At 39.8% G+C, this 13,648-nt stretch overlaps 2 protein-coding genes across 2 annotated transcripts; both read right to left on the bottom strand.

Annotated features, from left to right (window-relative positions):
* Positions 1 to 1,499: 1,499 nt before the first annotated feature.
* Positions 1,500 to 7,039, bottom strand: kcnj2a (potassium inwardly rectifying channel subfamily J member 2a). The gene is made up of 2 exons (XM_079659780.1): positions 6,895 to 7,039; positions 1,500 to 4,728 (listed from the first exon to the last, which is right to left on the bottom strand). The coding sequence occupies exon 2, from the start codon at positions 4,482 to 4,484 to the stop codon at positions 3,201 to 3,203; it is 1,284 nt and encodes a 427-aa protein (XP_079515906.1). The 5' UTR covers positions 4,485 to 4,728; positions 6,895 to 7,039; the 3' UTR covers positions 1,500 to 3,200.
* Positions 7,040 to 9,811: 2,772 nt separating this feature from the next.
* Positions 9,812 to 13,140, bottom strand: kcnj16a (potassium inwardly rectifying channel subfamily J member 16a). Its single transcript, XM_079660518.1, has one exon. It carries the CDS (start codon positions 13,132 to 13,134, stop codon positions 11,857 to 11,859), a length of 1,278 nt encoding a protein of 425 aa, XP_079516644.1. The 5' UTR covers positions 13,135 to 13,140; the 3' UTR covers positions 9,812 to 11,856.
* Positions 13,141 to 13,648: the final 508 nt, after the last annotated feature.

The following is a 13,648-nucleotide window of genomic DNA, read 5'->3' as shown; positions in this document are numbered from 1 at the left end:
TTAGTTTAGCGTATAAACATTTGCACATGTGCAAAAAACCCAAGTACAAGTACTAGTGGAAAAAGTCAGGAAATCATCAAGTCATTTTGATATATCCTCTTGGGACCACAGATATCTTTACCAAATGAATTAGCAATCCATTCAGTACAGTAGTTGTGATATTTATTTACTATAATAATTGAGACATTTAAACTCAAATTGGAGAAAGACAAGCTTTGTAAAACTGCAGAGTTGATCATCATTTTCTCATAACTATATTAAACACATTTTTCTAAAGGATAATTGCATCTTTTGACCATTTCAGTGTCAAAAAGAATCAGATGTTTAACAGAAACTGTGTTCTTCCCCGAGTACATCCGGCATAAAACATCATTTACACGAGAGAGTGAGAGCCGGATGATGGAAGACAGGATGAAAGATGGATGAGAACAATGACTGTTAAGAGCTGGAGAGAAAAGAGAAGGTGTTAACCCATCCTGCGTCAGTGAAGGACGCAGAACGGGTAGCTGGTTACTGTCAGCGCGCTGCTGCTGGGGATGTCAGGCCTCCACACGCCTGCTGGGAATCTTCTATGTGAAGTAGGGCAGCATAATTCATCCACATTTTATTGATGCACCAATACGGAATAGTGCAATATCAGTAAGCACAATATTGGGAAGAATACAAATTTGAAACTGTTTGGTACAGATCATCCTAAAAATATGAACCCATTATAATTTAACATATGTTTCACTGATAATGCGAATAATGTTTAAAACTGACCATTCCCTCTAAAATGGTGAGACATTTCGCAATTGCAAAATCAATTTAAATAATTGCAATAAGTTATTTCTATCCAAATAGTCCAGCTCTTATTTGAAGAAAGTAGTCCTGAAAGATGTAATATCATGTAAAAGACTTTACAAACTAAATATTTGAAAAATGAACAGGGCAAGATTGAATCTCTGTTTTTACTTATTCTTAACTCAATGCATATAGGACAACCTTTTATATACAGCACTAGAAAAGATTGTTGAAAATATTTAGACATTTTACTGCTTAATAAATTGTAATATATACTTTATTGATCCAAAATTGGGACCTTTTCTTCATATAACACTATTACAATACTTTAATTAAAGTTCAAGTGCTTCATTCATAATGTAACTTTAAGTAAAAACTCAAAATTATTTGAGTATAAGTATCAATAAACATGCAGAAAGATACATTAATTGAAAGTACTTCGATGTTCTGTTTTTTTTTTTATAGGAAATGTGAATTACTGTGTATTACTTTTTTCAATTTACAGTGTTAAAGTATTATTTATTTAGTTATCTGGTTCTATCGATTCAAAAGCAAGTTGCACATACAATGTTATTTCTTCTATAGGCATATTTAAAATTGATCAATAAAAATGTGATATTGTAATGCATCCTTTAAAAAAGGATAACATGTTCTATCCGTCTCTGATCACAAGCCACACTGCATGAATCTGATTCTCCATTGACCTTTTATTGAAAAAAGAACAAAATATAATGAACAATAATAATTATAATAATTATAATAAAATAATACAAAAATCTGTACATTCCATGGTTTTGCAGTACATTTGGAAAACTTATACAAAATAACTGCAGCAGGGAGGGAGGTATTTACACATGTAGGATGTATGGAGCCCAGTGGCCTTCAGTCAAGGTTTTCATTTTTAAAAAAAAGATTCATTTAGTATTGATGCAAACTCTTGTGCAGTATACCTTCATAGGCCAGGGTTACAGTACATTTGGCTGTGAACTACGCTTTTTTTAAATCTCACATTCTGATATGAAACATAAACATCACAACAGAGAATGAAAGCAGTGTTGATGATAGAGTATGCTGATCTGAAGTCAAAAAGGGAATGTGGCATTGAAAATGTAAAAATATCTTAATTGGAGATTAGATATTTTTGCAAAAACTACTTTTAGCAAGACAGATTTTACAATCTCCAATCATAACACTGTATCAGAATCAGATATTAGAAAGGAGACCGTTTTGAAAGAAGTGCTTTCACCACATTCCACTTCATTTTATATAACTTATAAAGCGAGTTTGGCATTAAAAATATATTTTTTGGTGCAATTTGACTATGAAAATCCTTCAAATATCAGTCAGTTTTTATTTTAGTTCATCAAACACCATAGAACTTTTAAATCCTGTTTAATCTCCTTTGCAACTTTGGGTTATTTATACATCTTCACTTTGTAGGTTAAGGCTTGATGAAATGGCTCAAAATAAAGATAATCGTCGTAAAAAAAGAAAGAAACTGTACACACATTCTCAAAAAACAAACCCTTAGTAAAACTTCCTAAACGTTCTACCACTGTACCAAATCTAAGCAGGTGTTGTTTTTAAGAAACTCATAACTATGATAATAACACTCTTTGGTATTTTTTTATCAGCTGTAAAACAAAAGAATAAAATAAGCAACATTATAGCAGCACTTTTAAGGACATTCAGATTTTCATATCACTCAAATTAAAGTAATTTATGTGTTGTCAGTTTGTTAATACTACCCTGCTCAGTCTCTTGACATGAGCAGGCATGTTTCTATCAGTCCGGCCAGCAATGAACAGTATCTCAAATTTGTAAAAACTGCAAAGGATAAAGCAGAAAACCGGTGCGGTCAAGTCAGAGGAAATCAATAAAGTCTTCTACTTTGTTACATACAGAACATTTTCGACTTCTGTGATGTCTGCTATGAGACCAGCTCGTGAACAAATACTCTACTCGTACTTTCTTTGTTGCATACATGTATCGTTCATTTACTCTTTGGTTCTAAGAGAAGGCACTTCTAGCAGCACTTAAAAATATTCTAACTATAAAAAAACACCTTTCTGAAACATCTTGTTCATGCCGGACAGAGAAACTGAGACATGCCTGCCATTTTCAAGTCATTTCAACAACTTCCTTCCTGTCTGTCACCTTGCAGTCAGCAGACACTGAGCACACATTCATGGGGACTTCATTGAGAATTCTTCCTTGTGATATGCATATGTTTCATAGTGCTGTGTTTTGTCATACTGTATGTAATCAAAGTTCAAGCAGACTCTTACACACAAAGCCCTAACCCTTCGCCGCTTCCCACAGCAGTACCGTTCGACTTGTCCTCTACCCAGGGCCCAGCTCGGCCTTTCAGAGCAGAGAGTTGATTTTAGAAAATCCCTCACATGAGGTCTGAACACTCATATTTCTGATTCTCGTCTCAGAGGCCGGGGCTCCAGCGGCACCGTGGCCTGGCTGTGTTCAGTCTCTGAGATATTGTCTGTCTGGGTGCCGTCGGGCCCAACGCTGCCCCCGTTCCCCTCATCAGTGTCCTCTTTGTTCTCTAGCGCCATCTCGTTTTCGTAGCAGAAGGAATTAGAGTTTGTGAGAATGTATTTTTTCTCTGCAAAGTCTCTCGCACTGCACAGAGGGGTGCTGGGCACCTCGTATGTCTTATGGAAGCGTGAGTAGTCGACCTTGTAGTAGTTTTTCTCCTCAAAGAGCACTGGCTCGAACCTATGGCCCCAGAGGATCTCGCTGGAGACGTATGAGCTGCGGCACTGTGTGGTCATGGCGGTCGCCTCAACCATGCCTTCCAGGATGACCACGATTTCAAACTCAGTGTTCTCAAGGTCCTGTTTGCTCATGTTGTAGAAGGGGCTGTCCTCGTTGATCTCGTGGACGATGGTGATGGGCGTAACCAGGAAGATGCGGTCGATTCCACTGTCAAAGCCAACATCTATGTCCATCTGGTCCAGGGGGATGTACTCCCCCTCCGCCGTTGTCCGGGACTTTAGAAGTTGCGCCCGCACATGTGCCTCCACCAGGTGGCTTTTCCTTAAGTTCCCCACACGCCACATCAGGCAGAGTTTGTTGTCCCTCATGGCCACGGTGGCATTGTGGCTGAAAACCAACGTTTCATTCCTCTTCTTGGGTTTTGCCATCTTTGCCATGACAGCGCCGATGATGAAGGCGTCAATAATGCAGCCCACAATGCTTTGGAAAACCACCATGAAGACAGCGACGGGGCACTCGTCTGTTACATATCTGTAACCGTACCCGATAGTAGTTTGAGTCTCAATGGAGAACAGGAAGGCAGCGGTGAAGCTGCTCACGTTGGAGACGCACTTCGTAGAGTTACTTTCCAAGTCCCCGTGGAAGATGGCTACCAGCCAGAAGATGCAGCCAAAGAACAGCCACGACAGGAGGAAGGCGAGGCAGAAGATGATGAACATCCACCTCCAGCGGATGTCCACGCACGTAGTGAAGATGTCAGCCAAGTACCGCTGACCTTTCTCGCTCATGTTGATGAACTGCACATTGCAGTGACCATCTTTCTTTACAAATCTGCTTTGCGGCTGGTGCCTAGTTTGCACCTTGCCCTTGCCATTCCCGTAGCCGTTTGGTACTGCCATAGTGGCAAGCTTCATGCCGTCCTCCTCTGATGACACAATGCTGTAGCGGCTGGCTCGCACGCTTCCCATCACCTCAGTCTGGGAGGGCTGTGCTGCTTCTGCTTTGGAAAACAGTCTGAGTTTCTGGAAAAAGCGTTGGAGAAACAGTTTTGAAACCTTTTGGGGGACCAACTCTGAGAGGAAATAGTGACAAGGTGAGGCGGGCTGAAGGGATGCCTCTTCAGCCTCACTGGCCCTTTAGATTGAGTGCAACAAGAGGAGGATGAATTGGTCACTCCTCTTTCATCAGCTGACAGGACCTCATGAAATTCATCTGTTGGAAAAAAGATAGAAAACCTCTGTAAGTCAAACCATTTCGGATAAAACTTAATGAAATCCTCATCAGGGCATCTATTGACAACGGTTATTTTGAGCAATTGTTGAAAGTAACATCTCAGAACTGCTGACTTCCTCACTGTAATGTAAGACTTTCGTGCAGCCTGAGAAAAACCCTTGAAATCTTTATATGTGTCTCTGTGCCAACAATATATCACCCAGTTATGACAAACAACAACAATGATATTCAACCCGCATCTAACATTTCAACTTTCACTATGAGAGAGGCCACCCTGTAATTGCACTCAGATCTCGGTATTGGTCATTTACAAATTCCACTTGTTTTACTTGGCTGCCCTTCGCTGACTCCATCATTTCATGCTGAATGGTGGGTGACAGCGTCCGTACAGGATCCCATGAACGGATGGTTTTGCAAACACTGACGGATCAAGTTAATAAGCCTTGACTGAGAAATGTTTTATTTGCAGCTCATTTCTCTTAATGACATCTCTTGATTAAAATACTGAAAGATACTGATAGTGCACCCCAAGGTATACAAATTGAACCAAAGCTAAGGAAAAATTATTCATGACTTGCACACCTCTGACTTTTACCCAGTGGTTTTCACATGTAATTCATTTTTAAGATAGACATACTGTAGAACCAAGCTGTTTTTTGTTTGTGCTCCTTCTGTCGGTTGTTTTCAACTATTATTACACGATTATTCAGCCGTTTGTTTTGTGATTTGCAACAGACAAAACAAAGATTTGCAGAACAGGCGCAGTTTCTGAGTGACATCATGGCTGACTTATAGGTATAGTGTATGCGGTCTGTTGTTTAAAGAATCTTTAGGGGAAAGTGCGTGCTTCATGCTTGTCTGTGCAGTACAGATGCAAAGCTTGTTGACTCTCAGAGAGCCTTCAGGGATTTCTCTGCTGCAATAATGGCTGTCCTGTGAGGATTCTCCTAGCACCACTAAAACACCTCTCATTAGTTCTGGCTGTCCTAGCAACAAGTCTGCTGCAGTCTCACTGTGTGTCACACAGTTGTGTTCTTTATATTCTTGCAAGGATGGCTTTTTCTCTGAGGCTTGAGGGTTAGATATAAGAAGTGTGTGGTTTAACAAAAACGTTCTTTATTGTCACATACTTCATGTAAAGCTGCAGTCATTCTTTAAATGCACAACTGGTAAGTGAAACTGGCTGTTGCAAGTTGTCTGCAAGGCTTTTACACATGAACCACACAAAAGTGCACATTTGTATAAAGTTCCAAACAACTACAAAGCACATCTTATAATAATAATCTAATGTACAACATGTACATTCAGGCATTATTCTAATGACGAAGGATGCTGTGTTGCTAAGCGATGCACAATACAAAAAAAGAAAAAGTTGACTGAGATGCAAACATTTTCAAGAAACAGTGCAACCGACTTTCTTTAGATTTAGTTTGTGTAGCCAATTACTTTTATTTAGAAATGAATAGTAGACATAATTCCCTAAATAAGAAAAACGCAGTGATAGTTTAAATGCTATATTATTATTATTACGTTTATTTTTTTGTTTTTCAAAGAGTATAATTAAATGGTATGTGGCTGTGAGTGGACAGGCAAAGCTGCTCTCAGAATGCACCAAATGCCAGCGACAAATGTTAACAGGTGCGGGGAAGAGAAGGGAACTGACTTCTGATGTAATCATCACACACACACACACACACACACACACACACACACACACACACACACACACACACACACACACACACACACACACACACACACACACACACACACACACACACACACACACACACACACACACACACACACACACACACACACACACTCACACTACAATCCGTGTGGATGCTTACATTCCAATCCCCGTCTTTAGAAATCTAATTTAAATGCAAAGAAATAGGCGAGGAGAAATACGAGCGGTTAAGTTACAACCTTTTGGCGGTTCATCTGACGGTTGTTGCGGCAGAAGTCGTGCGTAAAAGCCAGGAAGTGGCGCGTCATGGAGAATAATGCAAACCATCACAACCTAATATATGTCTGCCAAACGATTACAATTCTGACATGCGTAAAACTCTTGTTAGGCGCATCACATCTCATATTAAAGCAAAGAGAGGTTATATGAAATGAATGTCATGTTTCTTCTACCTGTTGCTCATTTGTGGACCGGTTGTTGAAATATAATCCAGATGGTTTGGGCCTCTGTTATCCTCGGCTGCCGTTTTTCCGTGCACTTGTTGTTTGTTTTGCTTGATCAAGTGTAAACCTTGCCTCACATCTCTGGAGGACCGGTCTCGATCATGTGCTTCGCGATGAGTTCCCCCAAAGCGTTTTAAACAGCACGCACCGGCACGTCCCGCCCCTTTGCTCTGAGCCAGGGCCAATGAGGGAGAGGAGGGGAGCGCGCACAGTGAAGCAGCCGCAATTATGCTGTGTTTCTGTGTCATTTTATGTGTTTGACTGGGAACACAACATGGGGGTAATGGAGGGCAATTTGGCCCTAAATGGGCGATGCCAGTTTGATCTCAATTGGGGTTAGGACAAATTAAATATAGACATAAATAAATAGCAGAAAAGCATCAATGTATGCTTTTTTTATTGAGTAACTAAATGTTATTAAATGTAGTAGGCCTACTGCTTAATATATTCATAACAACCACAGGTTAGTTATTTGGCTGGCTGCAAACATTTACACATGGGACACTTAAAAAAAAAAAGTTTGATATCTGCCCAGATTTTCTTTCATTTCTTGCTGCGTTGGCATTAAAGCATTCCAATGAATTTGCCTTGTTACCACCTGCTGCTTAGCCAACTGACCATTACACTGGGTTTTTTGCAATATCCGTTGTTTTTATAGATCTTATTTTTAATGTGGGTATGGAAAATGTGTTCTGTTGGAAAGAATGACTCACCCAATAAAGGCCTACATGCCTGTATTATGATATGACTGTCTTTCTCCACTCAGCTATCAAGTTGCCTCGGATGTTTAGACTGTGCATCTGTTGCCCTATAATTGTAGGTCAGGCTGTAGCTGTTTTGTTCTAAAGCCACTGACTTAATCACTCTTCCTGTTAACTAATTCATAATCAACATTAACTATGTGTTTCTCCAAAAGGCTTTTGTCTTGTTTTTAGTTGTGGTTATTTATAGCAGCATGTATATTTAGCCCAAACCACCTGTGTCAGTGAACTGTGTGCGTTGTGTGTGTTTGCTTTCCATGCCCAATTGCAGCCATAAAGAGAGCGATGCATGCCAGTGCTGCATGTTGACCACAAGGTGGAGAGCTGGAGACTGAAACAAACACACACACACACACATACACACACACACATATCTTTAATGTGAGCAAGAAGCAGACAGCAGCAGAGAAGAGGAGGAGGAGCAGGGCAGGGCATGTGCACTTTTCATGCAACTTCTGTCACTGCACCGATATCATCTAAAGGATTTAGAAGAAATATGTTATTTACAATAAATACATCATGATGAGATGCAGACATTATCCACTGGGCTATTTTTTTCTGTCTCTGCATTACCATCATCTTTGTTGAACAATTTCTCAGAAACAATCTGTTTTGTTACTTGTCAACAAGAAGAAGAGAACTCTTTGCAGTTTCACAAACGTAAGAATTGACAAACATGTGCAAAAGCTTGGTATGGACACTAGTCAACATAATTAAAGGGATAATACTACAATTCAGCATCTCCGGGATTTTTTAAATAATTGTATTAGTTTAATTCCATGTATTTAATGTTTTTAGAATGTAGTTTCTTGACAATTGTTGTTGTCATCTATCATCAGAATCAGAAACGGGTTTATTGCCAGGTAGGTTCAAACATACGAGGAATTTCACTTGATGTCGTGGTGCAGACATAAAATATAAAACAAAAACTCCATATAAAACCAAAAATCTAATATAAAACAAAAAATCTTTAAGGACACTGTAATAAAAATATAGTTAGATAGCAATACAATAAAGCAGTCATTTACAGCGAAATAGGATGCAGTGAATTGTAGAATATGAAATATGAAATAAGAATATGTGCAGGAAGCAGTATTTGAACAGTGTGTGCATTAATGTAATGCATATAGGGATTACGGCTGAGTGTCAGTGGGGGGGGCGGGGGGGGGGGCTTTTTTAAGAGGCCGGTAGCGGAGGGGAAGAAACTGTTCAGGTGGAGAGAGATTTTGGTCCTGATGGAGCGCAGCCTCCTGCCAGAGAGGAGGGGGGTGAACAGTTTGTATCTAGGGTGAGGGGTCAGCCACTATCTTCCCTTGGGCGGGCAGATGGTGCCCAAGAAGCGGAAAACTGCTGTGGAGTCACACAGAGTGATGGGGGCGGGTGGGGCTGCGTTCTTCCTAAAGTCCACAACCATTGACGTCTAGTAAAATAAGAAGCATCTAAGTAAATAACACCTGTCCTTAGAGCAGTAGTTAACATTAAAGGAAATACTCTTATTACTGTAGCTTTATCTTAATAAACCTTATTATTTTTGTCTTTTATATCATATTTTCCTACAGCTGCAGTGGAGTTTAGCTGCGTTACCCTTCAAATTAAAGTTGTTCACCGGTAAACCAGAAGAGTTGAGTCTACTGGGAAGCTGCCAAAAGAAAGGTATTTAACAACGTGTAAGTATAACTCAGTGTTAGTGGTGTTACTCTGCAATAATGTGCCTTTTTATACTTTATGTACCCACAATCACACCAGGCCTGCTTTTTTTCAAAAATATTTGCAAAAATTAAATTACCCTTTCCGAGATATTGTAATGAATATAATACAACTAATGTTACCGATTTGTATTCAGATTCAGATCATACCAGCACTGTCCTGATCTCCTGCCTTAACAACATCCTGAGCTTTGGATTGATCTATTTTGGATATTTAATTAAAGAAAATATAATTTCTTAACTGGATTACACAGTAGTTAAAATTAAAGCAGCACGTCTTAAAGCAGTCTGGTTAGTTGATATCAAAGCAAGCTTCTGGTTCAACTTTTGTTCTTTGACAAAAAACATGAACCATCTCAGACAGGTAAATTATTATTAGACGAAGCAAGACGAAAACCAGACATTTAGACATAACTTTATTAAAATTGTTGACATCTTGTAAGCAATGTTTTAATGTTTTATAAAAATCTGCTTTATGATCCTGTATGAACGAAATTACAAATACATATCTTTAATCTATAAAGGATCTACAATATTTTTGGTCAATACCGAACATCTAAGACAATAATCAGGCTAATATCAAGATATTAAATAATATTAATGTTGTCCAGACAATAAGTAAATATATTTGTTTACGAAAAAACAGTTTTGAATGGCTAGACTTTCTGGTATTTAATAAACAAGTGTGATTCCACCACCACAAAAATAAAGAAAAGGCAACATTTGACATGTTTTCCATACAAACTCTGACGTTTTCACTCATAATAAGGGATATTGCTGTAGTCACCCCATGACGATTATTTACAGTGACTAGACCTTAAACTCTAGTGACAGTCAGTTAAAGTTGTGATACATGACGGATAAAATGTAGAGACCTTCTTTGGAAATAAGTAACGTCCTAAAATGTATGCCTTTCTTTTCACGTCATTTCTTTTTACACTTATAATATAATTATATTCACAGTAGACAAAACAATCTTCCCATAATATCCTTTTAGTAGCCGTTCAGAGGCTTATCTTCCTCAGCAGATTTCCCAGTTTTTAAATGTATAATACAACTTTACAAGTTAATTCTTCTTTTGAACACTGTACTTGATAAGAACATCTCTCCAAAAGGTCCATGAAAAGTATTAAAATAATTTTAAACCACGTATCTTTCGTTGTTTGCCCTGAATTGCACAATAACCTGAAACTGAATTTTACAAAAATCCAATACAAATTCTTTTTTTAAGATTTATGTTTCAAATAGGGGGCCTTTCTTTATTTTAGGTTGATGCTTCCTTCAGTAATTATATTTGTGGGTATTGTATACTGAACCATGTTGGGCTAAAAGTGGGCTGTAAGTAGTTTTTATCATAGCCCGGCTAATGTGGCCAGTTTAAATACAAGTCACTTACAGCAAATTCCATATAGTAGATCGTTGATAAACTTTAATGCCACTCATGCAGGATTACTCTTGTCCCTTTGTCCATTTGTACGCTTAGTATATTCACAACCCTTTGGCTAAATGAACTTGTTCTAACTCATATCCTCACACATTAACATGTCCCTTCTGAATTGCTGTTGCTGTTTACAGTTTGGGTCTTTGGCACTATCACTCACTGCTTAATCCCTAAAGTTCTCCTGACCAATGAAAGAGTAGCAGGTGGGGCGCTCTCATGGGCCAAATCATGAATGTATTACCGGAGCTCGTAATAGGATAGTGAGTCAGCTTTGCAGACAAGTTGTCCCAGTGGTCAACTGCAGTACTGCAGCCTATAAAAGTGTCTGTAGGGACAACTCAAGTTGCAAACATGGACAGTTATATGCTCTTGTTTAACTGATCGGTATTAGCTATATTGAGCACTCGCTTTAATTATATTTAAAATGATTAGAAGACACAGGGGCTTGGCTAGGGTCTTGAGGAGTTTAGGGTTAGGGTTGAAGCTAGCAGAGCTCGCTAGTAGCACTAGCGCTACTCGCTTACAGTTTTTTTTATCTTCAGGCTTATTTGAGTTGGCTTTTCCACTCTGCATTGATGATATTAGATTTGATCATTTGATTCATTTATCAAACCGGATTCATGCGTTATTATGCCCAAGGGTGGGGCTCCATAAATCTAGCCTTGGGAGACCCCTGAGGGGCAAATGATCTGCAAGTTGATGGTCTTTCGTCAGGAGGTACTAACACCATCGGTATCGTTCAATAGTCTACATGAAGCCTATGTCCTAAATAAACATCTTCCAAACCTACAAGTTTGATACAGATTTTTTGCTGGAGCATCACTTAAAACAATTTAAATAATGTACAGACAAGAACAAGAATTCTTAACATTATTTGGTACCCATTCCAGTTGACTCCAAAATATTCCTCTTCAGCAGTGACTTCTTTGAAGAAATAGACAATCAGGACAATGTGCAGAGGAATGCCCACCTCAAACATGCCTTAAACCTAATGGTTTCGCTTTTACATTTCTGTATCTTTGAGATAAATTGGCAAAGGCAACGTATCTTGGTGTTTATTGTCTACTTGAGATGTTGAACCACTTGCTTCAGGGATACTATCATTCACAAGTTCCACGGTTACCGTTGGGGGTTTCAGAAGCTTTTCCTGATGACTCCACTGCTGTAACCTTGGAGAGGGGCGAGGAGAAGATCTAGGTGATAGCCGCGGGGAAGATCTGGGTGAATGTCTTGGGGAATGTCGGGGAGAGGGCCGCAACTGCTTTTTGTGTTCGTAATCCTCAGCGCTGACCTCAGGCACCAGCACCTTTGCAGTGTGATTGAATAAGGTGTAGTCCACCCTGTAGTTCCTCCTGCTAACCCTGATCATCTCCTGAAAGAGCTGACCCCAGAGGATTTCAGGTGGAGTGTATGAGGTTCGGGTCTGATGCAGCATACCTGAGGAGTCGTCCGTGTAGGTAAAAGACACCACAAGCTCAAAGTCTGCTTTCCGAAGATCTATCAAACTCATACTGAACAGAGGGCTGCCGGCTTCTATCCTGTGGAAGACGGTGGTAGGTGTGACCAGAATTATTTCTACCTGCTGAATGACCAGATCTTCGTATGTCACGTCCATTTTCCCTGTGGCATGCACCGTGGAGCGGACAATCTGGGCGCGAGCTGTCCCCTCCACAAGATGGTGCCTTCGGAAGTCTCCGACTCTCCAGGACAGACACAAATAACCATCACGAAGATTTATGACGGCGCAGTTGCTGAATCCTACCGTCTGCGCCCTCTTTCTTGCCGAGGCCATTTTTGCGACAACAATTCCAATGACAAACGTGTCAATGAAGCAACTGATGACATCTTGTATAGTAACGATGATAATGGCGATCATGCAGTTCTCGGACATCCCTCTGGAACCGTAGCCAATGGTCGTTTGAGTTTCAAGGGAGAAGAGGAAAGCGGCTGTGAAGCCGTGCACCCCGTAAACACAGGGTTCGGGTGTGATTTCTCTGGTGTCCCCGTAAGCGAGAGCGATGACCCAGTAGATGATGCCGAAGAAAAGCCAAGACAGGATGTAAGACAGGGCAAAGATCAGGAACATCACTCTCCATCTGATCTCCACCAGGGTTGTGAAGATGTCGGTGACAAACAGCAGCCACTCCTCGGGAACATGGCGGAACACAACATTACAGCTGCCCTCTTTGCGTATGTAGCGGTGCTTCTTTGGTTGTGGTCCATTTTCAGTCTTCTCGATGACGTCACTGGTGGGGCTCACTGAGGTATATTGTTTATGCATCTTCCAGAGTCTGAAAGGAAGAGGCGAAAAGGTGTTAGCAACCTTAACGCTAAATCAACTTTAGGTAATTCCTACACATCATAGTTTATGTATCCACAAAGCACTTCAGGAATGTGTGTCATGAAATTTCAGATGTTATAAAAAAGCATTTGCATCTACCCTTCCTGCCCATTTTCCATCTTTCTATCCCCTAACTGCTTTTGTTTTAGGAAACAATTAACAGCGGAGTATTCCATGTATCAAAAATCTTCAATCTAAATCTTGCTCTACCTCCTTTGTCATGTCATATAGTTTATATTGAGCATCACATTGTTAACAAGATCATCAAGACAGTACAGAAAAATGTTGCCGCTGACGAGCCACTGATTTTCTTTTCTTGTCTTTGTCTTTAAAGCAACTCTGCTAATGAACTTTACATCATTCATTTTGGGCAAAGACTTAAGTGTTATGGAACGTTTGCTTCTGTTTTATCATTGTAGGAGTGAGAAGATATTTTACAACAAGTGGTCTCTTT

This window comes from Notothenia rossii (assembly GCF_949606895.1).
Source record: "Notothenia rossii genome assembly, chromosome: 11".
Taxonomy (NCBI): Eukaryota; Metazoa; Chordata; class Actinopteri; order Perciformes; family Nototheniidae; genus Notothenia; species Notothenia rossii.
The sequence above is the reverse complement of the archived record's forward strand: the minus strand, read 5'-3'. Positions and strand labels throughout refer to the sequence as shown.

Coding starts and splice junctions, on each gene's coding strand:
- kcnj2a (XM_079659780.1), bottom strand. CDS start 4,484: ATGGGAAGCGTGCGAGCCAGCCGCTACAGCATTGTGTCATCAGAGGAG.
- kcnj16a (XM_079660518.1), bottom strand. CDS start 13,134: ATGCATAAACAATATACCTCAGTGAGCCCCACCAGTGACGTCATCGAG.